We start from the raw sequence: 17,007 nt of genomic DNA on the forward strand, positions 1-17,007 counted from the left end.
AACAGCAACCTTGGGAAAATCCTCTGCATTATCGTTAACAGCAGACTCGTACATTTCCTCATTGAAAACAATGTACTGAGCAAATGTCAAATTGGCTTTTTACCAGATTACTGTACGACAAACCACGTATTCACCCTGCACACCCTAATTGACAAACAACAAAACCAAAATAAAGGCAAAGTCTTCTCAAGCTTTGTTGATTTCAAAAAAGCTTTTGACTCAATTTGGCAATTTGGCATATCCTTCTCTCTATATCCCCTTCTCCTCTACCTCTCCTCTTCCTCTCATCTACCTCTCCTGTCCTCCTCTATCTATCCTCCTCTCTATATCCCCTTCTCCTCTTCCTCTCCTCTACCTCTCCTGTCCTCCTCTATCTATCCTCCTCTCTATATCCCCTTCTCCTCTACCTCTCCTCTACCTCTCCTGTCCTCCTCTATCTATCCTCCTCTCTATATCCCCTTCTCCTCTACCTCTCCTCTACCTCTCCTGTCCTCCTCTATCTATCCTCCTCTCTATATCCCCTTCTCCTCTACCTCTCCTGTCCTCCTCTATCTATCCTCCTCTCTATATCCCCTTCTCCTCTACCTCTCCTCTACCTCTCCTGTCCTCCTCTATCTATCCTCCTCTCTATATCCCCTTCTCCTCTTCTCCTTACTCCCTTGTTCTTTTTTCTCTCTTCTCTACTCTTCTCTCTCCTTCTTTCTCTCCTTTACTCTCCTCTCCTTGTCTCCTCTCCTTGTCTCCTCTCTTTTCTCTTTTACAAAAATGTGTTTTCATGCAATGAATGAACCATCACACACAACACAGTCTCACATGAGGCCACTTATCAACAACAAACCTGGCATTCAAACCAACATTCAACATGTAAACATGTAAACTCTGAGTTTACTAAACATTAACAACACCTTCCTAATAATGAGTTGCACCACCTTTTCCCCTCAGAACAGCCTCAATTAGTCAGGGCATGGAATCTACAAAGTGCCAAAAACCCAAGGATGCTGTCCCATGTTGACTCCAATGCTTCCCACAGTTACGTCCAGTTGGCTGAATGCCCTCTGGGTGATGGACCATTGTTGATACACAGGAAACTGTTGAGCATGAAAACCCCAGCAGGGTTGCAGTTGTTGACACAAACCGGTGCGCCTGGCACCTACTACCACACCTACTGCCACACCTACTACCACACCTACTACCACACCTACTACCACACCTACTACCATACCTACTACCATACCTACTGCCACACCTACTACCACACCTACTGCCACACCTACTACCATACCTACTACCACACCTACTACCATACCTACTACCACACCTACTACCACACCTACTGCCACATCTACTGCCACACCTACTACCACACCTACTAACACACCTACTACCATACCTACTGCCACATCTACTGCCACACCTACTACCATACCTACTGCCACACCTACTACCATACCTACTACCACACCTACTACCATACCTACTGCCACACCTACTACCACACCTACTACCACACCTACTACCACACCTACTACCACACCTACTGCCACACCTACTACCACACCTACTGCCACACCTACTACCACACCTACTACCACACCTACTGCCACATCTACTGCCACACCTACTACCACACCTACTAACACACCTACTACCACACCCACTACCACACCTACTACCACACCTACTACCATACCTACTACCACACCTACTACCACACCTACTACCACACCTACTACCACACCTACTACCACACCTACTACCACACCTACTACCACACCTACTGCCACACCTACTGCCACACCTACTACCACACCTACTACCACACCTACTACCACACCTACTACCACACCCAATTCAAATGCACTTCAATAGTGTGTATTTTGTCTGGCCCATGCACAAAGGAACAATCCATGTCTCAATTGTGTCAAGGCTTAAAAATCCTTCTTTAACCCGTCTCCTCCCCTTCATATACACTGATGGAACTGGATTTAACAAGTGACATCAATAAGGGATCATATCTTTCACCTGGATTCAACTGGTCAGTCTGTGTCATGGAAAGAGCAGGTGTTCTTAATGTTTGGTCCAATCAGTGCATGTGAACCAATAGGAACACACAACATACCAATTAACCACAGAGGACCCGGGACTCTAACCTATGTTAATAAAAACACTCAATGTAGCTCCCTATATAACAGGGCCATCAACAATAGACCATCACTATAACATCACTATAACATCACTATAACATCACTATTACATCATTATAACATCACTGTAACATCACTATAACATCACTATAACATCACCATAACATCACTGTAATGTCACTATAACATCACTATAACATCACTGTAATGTCACTGTAACATCACTATTACATCACTGTAATGTCACTGTAACATCACTATAACAACACTATAACATCACTATTACATCACTGTAACGTCACTATAACAACACTATAACATCACTATTACATCACGGTAACGTCACTATAACATCACTATAACATCACCGTAACACCACTATTACATCACTGTAACATCATTACATCACTATAGCATCACTATAACATCACTGTAACATCACTACAACATCACCGTAACACCACTATTACATCACTATTACATCACTGTAACGTCACTGTAACATCACTATAACATCACTGTAACGTCACTGTAACATCACTATAACAACACTGTAACATCACTATTACATCACTGTAACATCACTATAACATCACTGTAACAACAAAATAACATCACTATTACATCACTGTAACGTCACTGTAACAACAAAATAACATCACTATTACATCCCTGTAACATCACTATTACATCGCTATAACATCACTGTAACATCACTATTACATCACTAATACATCACTATTACATCACTGTAACATCACTATTACATCACTATTACATCCCTATTACATCACTATTACATCACTGTAACATCACTGCATGATGCCAGTATAGTGTGTGTGTGTGTGTGTGTTACAGCCAGTGACTAGTAACATAATAATACCAGATACCATTTAGCAGACACTTTAATCCAAAGAGACATACAGCCATGTTTACATTTTATTTCTGGGTTGTAATAGGACTCAGATCCACTATCCTGGCATTGCAAGTACCCTGCTCTCCCAACAGACCATCGCCCAGGTCTGGGGTTGCCAGGGGCTTTGCCAGGACGACCCAGTCCATGTGAGTTAGTCACCACCCCTCAGGGGGACAGAAACCTCATTACATTGGCTGTGTGTGTGTGTGTGTGTGTGACTCATAGCTGTAATAGTATCTCTCACAGATGGATAGTTGTGTTCCCTGAGATATTTAGACACATGATATCTCCTTCCCCCTCTTTCAGTCTCGCTATTCTGACTCTCTTCCATGCTCCTTCTATCCTGTCTGTCTCCCCCATCTCTCCCTCATCTCTCCTCTCTCCTCTCTCTCTCTCTCTCTCCTCTCTCTCTCTCTCTGTCTCTCATCCACAGGAGATAAGCTGCACAAATAATAACCAACACAAATGCAAAGCTTGTTTGTCCCATCCAGTCACACACAGCAGGAGAGATGTCTGCTACAGGTCTGTGTTTGTCCCGTCCAGTCACACAGCAGGAGAGATGTCTGCTACAGGTCTGTGTTTGTCCCGTCCAGTCACACAGCAGGAGAGATGTCTGCTACAGGTCTGTGTTTGTCCCATCCAGTCACACAGCAGGAGAGATGTCTGCTACAGGTCTGTGTTTGTCCCGTCCAGTCACACAGCAGGAGAGATGTCTGCTTCAGGTCTGTGTTTGTCCCGTCCAGTCACACAGCAGGAGAGATGTCTGCTACAGGTCTGTGTTTGTCCCGTCCAGTCACACAGCAGGAGAGATGTCTGCTACAGGTCTGTGTTTGTCCCATCCAGTCACACAGCAGGAGAGATGTCTGCTACAGGTCTGTGTTTGTCCCGTCCAGTCACACAGCAGGAGAGATGTCTGCTACAGGTCTGTGTTTGTCACACAGCAGGAGACATGTCTGCTACAGGTCTGTGTTTGTCCCATCCAGTCACACACAGCAGGAGAGATGTCTGCTACAGGTCTGTGTTTGTCCCATCCAGTCACACACAGCAGGAGAGATGTCTGCTACAGGTCTGTGTTTGTCACACAGCAGGAGAGATGTCTGCTACAGGTCTGTGTTTGTCCCATCCAGTCACACACAGCAGGAGAGATGTCTGCTACAGGTCTGTGTTTGTCCCGTCCAGTCACACACAGCAGGAGAGATGTCTGCTTCAGGTCTGTGTCTTCATGTATGTCTCTGTCTGCGTGCGTGCGTGCGTGCGTGTGTGTGTGTTTGTACGTGTGTATGTGTGCGTGTGCGTGTGTGTGTGTGTGTGTGTGTGTGTGTGTTTGTACGTGTGTGTGTGTGTGTGTGTGTGTGTGTGTGTGTGTGTGTGTGTGTGTGTGTGTGTGTGTGTGTGTGTGTGTGTGTGTGTGTGTGTTTGTACGTGTGTGTGTGTGTGTGTGTGTGTGTGTGTGTGTGTGTGTGTGTGTTTGTACGTGTGTGTGTGTGTGTGTGTGTGTGTGTGTGTGTGTGTGTGTGTGTGTGTGTGTGTGTGTGTGTGTGTGTGTGTGTGTGTGTGTGTGTGTGCGTGCGTGTGTGTGTGTACGTACGCTGATGATCCTCTGGTGGTTCCCATCAGGACTGGTGGCGTTGAGCCCCACTAGAGAGGGCAGTGTCTGGGACATCCAGTTAGTCACCATGGCCATGGTGCTCAGCACCGCTCCAATCTTTAACATGGGAACACTCATCCTGGCTGAGCTAGCACACACACACACACACACACACACACACACACACACACACACACACTCACTCACACATACCAAATCACACACACACAGGAACGCTCACTCACACACACCAAATCACACACACGCTCACACACACCGAATCACGCACTCACTAACACACACACACACACACAGACACACACTCACGAACGCTCACACACACCAAATCACACCCACACTCACACACACAGTCACACACACCAAGTCACACAGGAACTCACACACACCAAGTCACACACACACACACACACACACACACACACACACACACACACACACACACACACACACACACACACACACACACACACACACACACACACACACACACACACACACACACACACACACACACCAAGTCACACACTCACTCACACACACAGGAATGTTCACACACACACACACACACACACCAAATCACACACCAAGTCACACACACCAAATCACACAGAAACTAACACACACCAAGTCACACTCACCAAGTCACACACACCACCAAGTCACACAGACCTGCAATCCACTCATGGACCCACAGAGAGATGCTCACACAGGAACTCAGACACACCGAATCACACAGACCTGCAATCCACTCATGGACCCACAGAGAGACACACGTTATGGAACAGGATCCTTAATAATAACTCTCTGCTCCAAAATAGTCTACAAATCTGCCTGTAAGTCCCCAACAGTCCCTCCACCACGACCCAACAGTCCCTCCACCACGACCCAATAGTCCCTCCACCACGTCCCAACAGTTCCTCCACCACGACCCAATAGTCCCTCCACCACGTCCCGACAGTTCCTCAACCACGACCCAGAGCTTAGTCCAGTCCAGGTAGCGATCCACTAGACAACGATAGAGCTCCAGTCCTTATGAAGGCATCGATGCCAAAGTCCCAGCTACTCCCCCTACTGCTTCCACAGTGTCTTCTAACAACAGCAACCTATAGATGCTAGTACTGAGAGAGTCACATACAGAGAGAGAGGAGAGAGAGAAGAGTGAGAGGAGAGAGAGAGGAGAGAGAGAGGAGAGAGAGAGAGGAGAGAGAGAGGAGTGAGAGAGGAGAGAGAGGAGAGAGAGAGGAGAGAGAGAGAGAGAGAGTGAGAGAGAGGAGCGAGAGAGAAGAGAGAGAGGAGAGAGAGAGAGAGAGAGAGAGAGAGAGAGAGAGAGAGAGAGAGTGAGATAGAGGAGAGAGAGAGATTGAAAATAGGAGAGTGGAGTGTAATCCTAAGGTCTGTACTCTGTAGCTTGCCAGAGAAAGACTGAGACAGAGCCAGCTATGCTCTGGGTTTTATCCTCCCTCCCTCCTGCTGGTATACACTCCCACACACTGACTGAGCACAGAGACTGACTAAAGACACACACACACACACACACACACCACCTTCTCAATTTGCTTAATTGGAATGACCAACAGGCTGACGTCCTGCCAAGTGAAATGACTTCATGATATTGAACAAAACGAGTGACAAAATGTACCTATTTCTCTCTCTCTCTCTCTCTCTCTCTCTCTCTCCCTCTCTCTCTCTCTCTCTCTCTCTCTCTCTCTCTCTCTCTCTCTCTCTCCCTCTCTCTGTCTTGCTCTCTTGCTCTCTCTCTCGCTCTCTCTCTCTCTCTCTTTCTCCCTCTCTCTCTCTCTCCCTCTCTCTGTCTCTCTCTCTCTCTCCCTCTCTCTCTCTCTCTCTCTCTCTCTCTCTCTCTCCCTCTCTCTTTCTTGCTCTCTTGCTCTCTCTCTCTCTCTCTTTCTCTCTCTCTCTCTCTCTTCTCTCTCTCTTCTCTCTCTCTTTCTCTACTCTCTCCTCTCTCTCGCTCTCTCTCTCTCCTCTCTCCTCTCTCTCTGCCTCTCTCTCCCTCTCTCTCCTCTCTCCTCTCTCTCTGCCTCTCTCTCTCTCTCTCCTCTCTCTGTCTCTCTTTCCTCTCTCCTCTCTCTCTGCCTCTCTCGCTCTCTCTCTCCTCTCTCTGTCTCTCTCTCCTCTCTCTTCTCTCTCTCTCTCTCTCCTCTCTCTGTCTCTCTCTCCTCTCTCTCTGCCTCTCTCTCCTTCATTATCTGCTCTCCTTCTCACAAAATGTTCCATTTAATGTTATTTTTCTCCCTCTTTTCCCAGCTTCTCTCATTATCTCCTTTCCCATACTGCTCCACAGCCCCCTTCTCTCTCAGTAATGTGTAAGTGGTTGGGTTGACCAGTGTGTGTGTGTGTATGTGTGTGTGTGCACGTGTGTGTGCACGTGTGTGTGTGTGTGTGTGTGTGTGTGTGTGTGTGTGTGTGTGTGTGTGTAAGTGAAGTGTCCCTGTGTGAATACGTAAAAGCAGATTGGAACATATTATAACTCAGTACTGCGCCCTTGAGTATCCACACAGTACTACATGATATGAGACTACCCAGATTCTACTTACACATTGGCTGAGAGCACACTGCCCCCGTGTGGCTAGGAGTGACTACTGCAGTCTGTTTACCTGACTGTCTGCTCTTGTCACCTGGTAGCACTATATACTGGTTACCTGACTGTCTGCTATTGTCACCTGGTAGTACTATAGTCTTTTTACCTGACTGCCTGCTCTTGTCACCTGGTAGCACTATAGACTGGTTACCTGACTGCCTGCTATTGTCACCTGGTAGTACTACAGACTGGTTACCTGACTGTCTGCTATTGTCACCTGGTAGTACTACAGACTGGTTACCTGACTGTCTGCTACTGTCACCTGGTAGTACTACAGACTCCCTGCTGCTGTCAGCTGGTAGTACTACAGACTCCCTGCTAGAGTCACCTGGTAGTACTACAGACTCCCTGCTAGAGTCACCTGGTACTACTACAGTCTCCCTGCTATAGTCACCTGGTAGTACTACAGACTCCCTGCTGCTGTCAGCTGGTAGTACTACAGACTCCCTGCTAGAGTCACCTGGTAGTACTACAGACTCCCTGCTATAGTCACCTGGTAGCACTACAGACTCCGGGCTATAGTCACCTGGTAGTACTACAGACTCCCTGCTATAGTCACCTGGTAGTACTACAGACTCCCTGCTATAGTCACCTGGTAGTACTACAGACTCCCTGCTATAGTCACCTGGTAGTACTACAGACTCCCTGCTACGGTCACCTGGTAGTACTACAGACTCCCTGCTATAGTCACCCGGTAGTTCTACAGACTGGTTACCTGACTGCAGGTTAATGTCACCTGGTAGTAATACAGATTGGATATCTGACTGTCTGCTATTGGCACCTGGTAGCACTACAGACTGCCTGCTACAGACACCTGGTAGTACTACAGACTCCCTGCTACTGTCACCTGGTAGTACTACAGACTGGTTACCTGACTCCCTGCTCTTGTCACCTGGTAGCACTACAGACTGGTTACCTGACTGCCTGCTATTGTCACCTGGTAGTAATACAGACTGGTTACCTGACTGCCTGCTCTTGTCACCTGGTAGTACTACAGACTGGTTACCTGACTGCCTGCTCTTGTCACCTGGTGGTACTACAGACTCCCTGCTATAGTCACCTGGTAGTACTACAGACTCCCTGCTATAGTCACCTGGTAGTACTACAGTCTCCCTGCTATAGTCACCTGGTAGTACTACAGACTCCCTGCTACTGTCACCTGGTAGTACTACAGACTCCCTGCTACTGTCACCTGGTAGTACTACAGACTCCCTGCTATAGTCACCTGGTAGTACTACAGACTCCCTGCTATAGTCACCTGGTAGTACTACAGACTCCCTGCTATAGTCACCTGGTAGTACTACAGACTCCCTGCTATAGTCACCTGGTAGTACTACAGACTCCCTGCTACTGTCACCTGGTAGTACTACAGACTCCCTGCTACTGTCACCTGGTAGTATTACAGACTCCCTGCCATTGCCACCTGGTAGTACTACAGACTGGTTACCTGACTGCAGGTTATTGTCACCTGGTAGTAATACAGACTGGATACCTGACTGCCTGCTATTGTCACCTGGTAGCACTACAGACTGGTTACCTGACTGTCTGCTATTGTCACCTGGTAGTACTACAGACTGGTTACCTGACTGCTGGTTATTGTCACCTGGTATCACTACAGACTGGTTACCTGACTCCCTGTTATTGTCACCTGGTAGTACTACAGACTGGTTACCTGACTGCAGGTTATTGTCACCTGGTAGCACTACAGACTGGTTACCTGACTCCCTGCTATTGTCACCTGGTAGTTCTACAGACTGGTTACCTGACTGTCTGCTATTGTCACCTGGTAGTACTACAGACTGGTTACCTGACTGCAGGTTATTGTCACCTGGTAGCACTACAGACTGGTTACCTGACTCCCTGTTATTGTCACCTGGTAGTACTACAGACTGGTTACCTGACTGCAGGTTATTGTCACCTGGTAGCACTACAGACTGGTTACCTGACTCCCTGCTATAGTCACCTGGTAGTACTACAGACTCCCTGCTATAGTCACCTGGTAGTACTACAGACTCCCTGCTATAGTCACCTGGTAGTACTACAGACTCCCTGCTATAGTGACCTGGTAGTACTACAGACTCCCTGCTATAGTCACCTGGTAGTACTACAGACTCCCTGCTACTGTCACCTGGTAGTACTACAGACTCCCTGCTACGGTCACCTGGTAGTACTACAGATTCCCTGCTATAGTCACCCGGTAGTTCTACAGACTGGTTACCTGACTGCAGGTTAATGTCACCTGGTAGTAATACAGATTGGATATCTGACTGTCTGCTATTGGCACCTGGTAGCACTACAGACTGCCTGCTACAGACACCTGGTAGTACTACAGACTCCCTGCTACTGTCACCTGGTAGTACTACAGACTGGTTACCTGACTCCCTGCTCTTGTCACCTGGTAGCACTACAGACTGGTTACCTGACTGCCTGCTATTGTCACCTGGTAGTACTACAGACTGGTTACCTGACTGCCTGCTCTTGTCACCTGGTGGTACTACAGACTCCCTGCTATTGTCACCTGGTAGTACTACAGACTGGTTACCTGACTGCCTGCTCTTGCCACCTGGTAGTACTACAGACTGGTTACCTGACTGTCTGCTACTGTCACCTGGTAGTACTACAGACTGGTTACCTGACTGTCTGCTACTGTCACCTGGTAGTACTACAGACCCCCTGCTATAGTCACCTGGTAGTACTACAGAATCCCTGCTATAGTCACCTGGTAGTACTACAGACTCCCTGCTACTGTCACCTGGTAGTACTACAGTCTCCCTGCTACTGTCACCTGGTAGTACTACAGACTCCCTGCTACTGTCACCTGGTAGTACTACAGTCTCCCTGCTACTGTCACCTGGTAGTACTACAGACTCCCTGCTACGGTCACCTGGTAGTACTACAGACTCCCTGCTATAGTCACCCGGTAGTTCTACAGACTGGTTACCTGACTGCAGGTTAATGTCACCTGGTAGTAATACAGATTGGATATCTGACTGTCTGCAATTGGCACCTGGTAGCACTACAGACTGCCTGCTACAGACACCTGGTAGTATACAGACTCCCTGCTACTGTCACCTGGTAGTACTACAGACTGGTTACCTGACTCCCTGCTCTTGTCACCTGGTAGCACTACAGACTGGTTACCTGACTGCCTGCTATTGTCACCTGGTAGTAATACAGACTGGTTACCTGAATGCCTGCTCTTGTCACCTGGTAGTACTACAGACTGGTTACCTGACTGCCTGCTCTTGTCACCTGGTGGTACTACAGACTCCCTGCTATTGTCACCTGGTAGTACTACAGACTGGTTACCTGACTGCCTGCTATTGTCACCTGGTAGTACTACAGACTGGTTACCTGACTGCCTGCTCTTGCCACCTGGTAGTGCTACAGACTGGTTACCTGACTGTCTGCTACTGTCACCTGGTAGTACTACAGACTGGTTACCTGACTGTCTGCTACTGTCACCTGGTAGTACTACAGACCCCCTGCTATAGTCACCTGGTAGTACTACAGAATCCCTGCTATAGTCACCTGGTAGTACTACAGACTCCCTGCTACTGTCACCTGGTAGTATACAGACTCCCTGCTACTGTCACCTGGTAGTACTACAGACTGGTTACCTGACTCCCTGCTCTTGTCACCTGGTAGCACTACAGACTGGTTACCTGACTGCCTGCTATTGTCACCTGGTAGTAATACAGACTGGTTACCTGAATGCCTGCTCTTGTCACCTGGTAGTACTACAGACTGGTTACCTGACTGCCTGCTCTTGTCACCTGGTGGTACTACAGACTCCCTGCTATTGTCACCTGGTAGTACTACAGACTGGTTACCTGACTGCCTGCTATTGTTACCTGGTAGTACTACAGACTGGTTACCTGACTGCCTGCTCTTGCCACCTGGTAGTGCTACAGACTGGTTACCTGACTGTCTGCTACTGTCACCTGGTAGTACTACAGACTGGTTACCTGACTGTCTGCTACTGTCACCTGGTAGTACTACAGACCCCCTGCTATAGTCACCTGGTAGTACTACAGAATCCCTGCTATAGTCACCTGGTAGTACTACAGACTCCCTGCTACTGTCACCTGGTAGTACTACAGACTCCCTGCTACTGTCACCTGGTAGTACTACAGACTCCCTGCTATAGTCACCTGGTAGTACTACAGACTCCCTGCTATAGTCACCTGGTAGTACTACAGTCTCCCTGCTATAGTCACCTGGCAGTACTACAGACTCCCTGCTACTGTCACCTGGTAGTACTACAGACTCCCTGCTACTGTCACCTGGTAGTACTACAGACTCCCTGCTACTGTCACCTGGTAGTACTACAGACTCCCTGCTATAGTCACCTGGTAGTACTACAGACTCCCTGCTATAGTCACCTGGTAGTACTACAGACTCCCTGCTATAGTCACCTGGTAGTACTACAGACTCCCTGCTATAGTCACCTGGTAGTACTACAGACTCCCTGCTACTGTCACCTGGTAGTACTACAGACTCCCTGCTACTGTTACCTGGTAGTACTACAGACTCCCTGCTACTGTCACCTGGTAGTATTACAGACTCCCTGCCATTGTCACCTGGTAATACTACAGTCTGGTTACCTGACTGCAGGTTATTGTCACCGGGTAGTAATACAGACTGGATACCTGACTGCCTGCTATTGTTACCTGGTAGCACTACAGACTGGTTACCTGACTGTCTGCTATTGTCACCTGGTAGTACTACAGACTGGTTACCTGAATGCAGGTTATTGTCACCTGGTAGCACTACAGACTGGTTACCTGACTCCCTGCTATTGTCACCTGGTAGTTCTACAGACTGGTTACCTGACTCCCTGCTATTGTCACCTGGTAGTTCTACAGACTGCTTACCTGACTGCCTGCTCTTGTCACCTGGTAGTACTACAGACTGGTTACCTGACTGTCTGCTATTGGCACCTGGTAGCACTACAGACTGGTTACCTGACTGTCTGCTATTGTCACCTGGTAGCACTACATACTGGTTACCTGACTGCCTGCACTTGTCACCTGGTAGCACTACAGACTGGTTACCTGACTGCCTGCTATTGTCACCTGGTAGTACTACATACTGGTTACCTGACTGTCTGCTATTGTCACCTGGTAGTACTACATACTGGTTACCTGACTGCCTGCACTTGTCACCTGGTAGCACTACAGACTGGTTACCTGACTGCCTGTTATTGTCACCTGGTAGTTCGACAGACTGGTTACCTGCCTCCTTGCTATTGTCACCTGGTAGTTCTACAGACTGGTTACCTGACTGTCTGCTATTGGCACCTGGTAGCACTACAGACTGGTTACCTGACTGTCTGCTATTGGCACCTGGTAGCACTACAGACTGGTTACCTGACTCCCTGCTATTGTCACCTGGTAGTACTACAGACTGGTTACCTGACATCTTGTATCTCTACTAGTGACTCTGTTGGGCCCAGTCCCAAATCCACCCCTAGACCAGCGTCACGTTTTGGTTTTTGTCTGAGCACTACACACCTTTTTCAGTCCAGCTCTGATGATTTGAGTCAGCTTGGGCAGAACCCAGGATGTGCACCCAAGGGGGGCCCAGGACAGAGTTTGGGCAGAACCCAGAATGTGCACCCAAGGGGGGGCCCAGGACAGAGTTTTGGCAGAACCCAGAATACGGACCCAAGGGGGGCCCAGGACAGAGTTTGGGCAGAACCCAGAATGTGCACCCAAGGGGGGGCCCAGGACAGAGTTTTGGCAGAACCCAGAATGTGGACCCAAGGGGGGCCCAGGACAGAGTTTGGGCAGAACCCAGAATGTGCACCCAAGGGGGGCCCAGGACAGAGTTTGGGCAGAGCCCAGAATGTGCACCCAAGGGGGGCCTAGGACAGAGTTTGGGCAGAACCCAGAATGTGCACCCAAGAGGGGGCCCAGGACAGAGTTTGGGCAGAGCCCAGAATGTGCACCCAAGGGGGGCCTAGGACAGAGTTTGGGCAGAACCCAGAATGTGCACCCAAGAGGGGGCCCAGGACAGAGTTTGGGCAGAACCCAGAATGTGCACCCAAGGGGGGCCCAGGACAGAGTTTGGGCACAAGGGCATTAGATCTAGGGGTCCATTTTGGCATTGTGTCAATCTCTGTCCATTAGAGATCCTGAATGTGTAGCAGTAACAGCCAGCGCCCAGCAGAGGGAGGCAGATACACAGAGAGCGAGAGAAGGGGAGAGAGAGTTTAATATCTAGTTCACTTGCTTTGGCATTTTAAAAACATGTTTCCCATGACAATAAAGCCCTTTAAATTGAAATTGAATTGAATTGAAATTGAACTGAGAGAGAGAGAGAGAGAGAGAGAGAGAGAGAGAGAGAGAGAGAGAGAGAGAGAGAGAGAGAGAGAGAGAGAGAGAGTGAGAGCGAGAGACACACAGAGAGAGAGAGAGAGAGAGAGAGAGAGAGAGAGAGAGAGAGAGAGAGAGAGAGAGAGAGAGAGAGAGAGAGAGAGAGAGAGAGAGAGAGAGAGAGAGAGAGAGAGAGAGAGAGAGAGAGCGAGAGAGAGAGAGAGACACACAGAGAGAGAGAGAGAGAGAGAGGGAGAGAGAGAGAGAGAGAGAGAATTCCTCTTGCTTCACCTTGTCCTCTAAACAAATTCTTCCATAATGATGGGGTGATGCGGTCATCCCTAATCTGATCCTAGAGCTGCAGTTAAATTAACAAATAACAGTTAACTGTGTTTGTAGACCTGATCCTAGATCTGTATTAAATTAATGAATAACAGTTAACTGTATTTGTAGACCTGATCCTAGAGCTGTCGTTAAATTAATGAATAACAGTTAACTGTGTTTGTAGACCTGATCCTAGAGCTGGCGTTAAATTAATGAATAACAGTTAACTGTGTTTGTAGACCTGATCTTAGAGCTGTCGTTAAATTAATGAATAACAGTAACTGTGTTTGTAGACCTGATCCTAGAGCTGGTTTGCTGAACACTTCAGGAGCAGTAAGTGAATGCATGTTTTCTCTGGGGCCGCCAACATCATTACTACTACTACTATTACTACATTAGGATAGATGGGATACTCCAGGAGTTCAGAGACAGCAGCACAGCAACGCGCACCGTCAGCAGTGTGTGTGTGTGTGTGTGTGTGTGTGTGTGTGTGTGTGTGTGTGTGTGTGTGTGTGTGTGTGTGTGTGTGTGTGTGTGTGTGTGTGTGTGTGTGTGTGTGTGTGTGTGTGTGTGTGTGTGTGTGTGTGTTTGTACGTGTGAGTGTGTGTGTGTGTGTGTGTGTGTGTGTTTTTACGTGTGAGTGTGTGCGTGTGTTTGTGTGTGTGAGTGTGTGTTTGTGTGTGTGAGTGTGTGTGTGTGTGTGTGTGTTTGTGTGTGCGTTCAGTGGAAGCCTCAGGCTACTACATATATAACAGAGAACAAGATGAATACATCAACTAACAGTGACACACACACACACACACACACACACACACACACACACACACACACACACACACACACACACACACACACACACACACACACACACACACACAGTGACACAGTGGCACATGCAGCAGCTCTACCAACTCCCTTTATAAGAGCAGAACCAGGAGAAGGTGATCAAATCCATCATGAACGGCACTCGGGAATTCTACTCGCGTGCTTCCTGTTCACACACATACAGCCTCTCTCTCTCTCTCTCTCTCTCTCTCTCTCTCTCTCTCTCTCTCTCTCTCTCTCTCTCTCTCTCTCTCTCTCTCTCTCTCTCTTTCCATCACCATGCGACCACAACAAACCGTCCAGAGGAAAAGGGAAAAACGAATGATAGATAAATAGAGAGATTGACGAAGAGAAAGCCACGGTAGAGTTGATTTCCCTACCTGGCACGGCACGAGGGTTAGTAGCGACATCAGCAGCTGCACGCGGGAGGCACGTAACAGGATCATCCTGCTCTCCCGGAGCCTGGTGGCGCGTGCGTTGGATCCCTTCTTTCCCTCTTTGATAATGGTGCCCCGCGGATACGAGAGAGAGACTGTCTTTCCGTGGATAACCGTCTCCTAGACTACACCGAACCGAATCACCGGACACTCCGTTGTTAAAGGTAATTGTCAATTCTTTTTTCCCGACATCTGAACTGTACTAAATATATCCTGTATATATTATACTATATAATATTAAATATATCCTGTATATATTATACTATATAATATTATTTGTTCTTATTCCATTTTTTTCTGACTCTATCCTGCTGAGATCCAGCACCAACAGCGGGCTGCTGTTGGCTGTCTGCCCAGCCTGAGTGTCCTCTCCCGCAGGGCTCTGGTGCCTGTCCCTGCTCTAACAGCAGAGCCCGGAGGTGTAATATACGATCTCCCTGTCCGGTAAACGAAGGGGAGTTACTACAGAGAAGGAGGGAGGGAGGGTCTATTCTCTGGGTCTTTAATGTAGAGGTACTCGAATGTCCTGTTTGAGCTCCTCATTCCTCTCTCTCTCTCTCTCTCTCTCTCTCTCTCTCTCTCTCTCTCTCTCTCTCTCTCTCTCTCTCTCTCTCTCTCTCTCTCTCTCCCTCTCTCTCTCTCTCTCTCTCAATTCAATTCAATTCAATTCAAGGGGCTTTATTGGCATGGGAAACATGTGTTAACATTGCCAAAGCAAATGAGGTAGACAATACACAAAAGTGAAACAAACAAAACGAATTAACAGTAAACATTACACATAAAGAAGTTTCAAAACAATAAAGACATTACGAGTGTCATATTAAATATATACAGTGTTGTAACAATGTACAAATGGTTCTCTCTCTCTCTCTCTCTCTATCTCTCTCTCTCTCTCTCTCTCTCTCTCTCTCTCTCTCTCTCTGTCTCTGTCTCTGTCTCTCTCTCTTTCTCGCTCTCTCGCTCTCTCTCTCTCTTTCTCTCTTTCTCACTTCAATTCAAAGGGCTTTATTGGCATGGGAAATAGATAATAAACAAAAGTGAAACAAACAATAAAAAATGAACAGAGTCCCCAAGGCTACTTTGAAGAATCTAAAATATATTTTTATTTGTTTAACACTTTTTTGGTTACTATATGATATGTGTTATTTCATAGTTTTGAAGTCTTCACTATTATTCTACAATGTCGAAAATAGTAAAATAAAGAAAAATCCTTGAATGAGTAGGTGTGTCCAAACTTTTGACTGGTACTGTATATCTAACTATCTGTCTCTCTTTCTGTCCTTCCCTCTCCCTGCCTTTCAGACTTATCACACTGTCAGTCAGATCTCTCTCCCTCTTCTAGCAAATTGTTCTTCTCCTCTCTTTCTCTGCGGTGAGTGTAGTTGAAAGAAGAATGAGTGAAGTGATTGGCACTAGAGACAGAGGGAGGGAGGGAAGGATGGAGAGACAGGAAGTATAGTGGAAGGATTCAGAGGTAATGACCAGAAGAGAACAATGGATCAAATCAGGGAGAAAAAGAGAGAAAGAGGAAGGAAGAGGGAGGAAGAGGCTGGTAGAATATATCTAACTAGGTCATGAATAGAAAATGAAAGAGGCAGATGAAGAGGGAGGAAGAGGGAGGAAGAGGGAGGAAGAGGGATGCATGACTTTCCATTGCTCTCTTTTTACTGTTCTCTTTGATGTAGAAGGCGATAGAACGTCCCCACCTCTCCCAGCTCACGTTCACAGTCATGTTGACGGTCAGTAAAACGTTTGGACTTCTCCCAGCTCACTTTCACAGCATGTTAATGAGAGAGAGAGAGAGAGAGAGAGAGAGAGAGAGAGAGAGAGAGA

The 17,007-nt window shown here is 47.5% G+C and overlaps 1 protein-coding gene and 1 long non-coding RNA gene across 3 annotated transcripts in view; one reads left to right on the plus strand and one right to left on the minus strand.

Annotated features, from left to right (window-relative positions):
* LOC129835584 (noelin-2-like) overlaps nucleotides 1–15,202 on the minus strand; it is a 74,120-nt gene extending 58,918 nt beyond the window's left edge. Inside the window, exon 1 of one of the 2 annotated variants that reach the window (XM_055901292.1) lies at nucleotides 15,118–15,202. In XM_055901292.1, the coding sequence (XP_055757267.1) occupies nucleotides 15,118–15,183 (66 nt within the window). In that variant the 5' untranslated portion in view covers nucleotides 15,184–15,202. Of the gene's footprint in view, nucleotides 1–4,648; nucleotides 6,106–15,117 lie in introns of those variants that run through there. The other variant, XM_055901287.1, reaches the window with a different exon arrangement.
* A 44-nt stretch (nucleotides 15,203–15,246) lies between these two features.
* On the plus strand, nucleotides 15,247–16,390 carry LOC129835613 (uncharacterized). Its single transcript, XR_008756476.1, has 2 exons — nucleotides 15,247–15,338; nucleotides 15,497–16,390. It is a non-coding gene; the product is annotated as an uncharacterized LOC129835613 (long non-coding RNA).
* Nucleotides 16,391–17,007: the final 617 nt, after the last annotated feature.

This window comes from Salvelinus fontinalis, chromosome 3 (genome assembly GCF_029448725.1).
Source record: "Salvelinus fontinalis isolate EN_2023a chromosome 3, ASM2944872v1, whole genome shotgun sequence".
Classification (NCBI taxonomy): Eukaryota; Metazoa; Chordata; class Actinopteri; order Salmoniformes; family Salmonidae; genus Salvelinus; species Salvelinus fontinalis.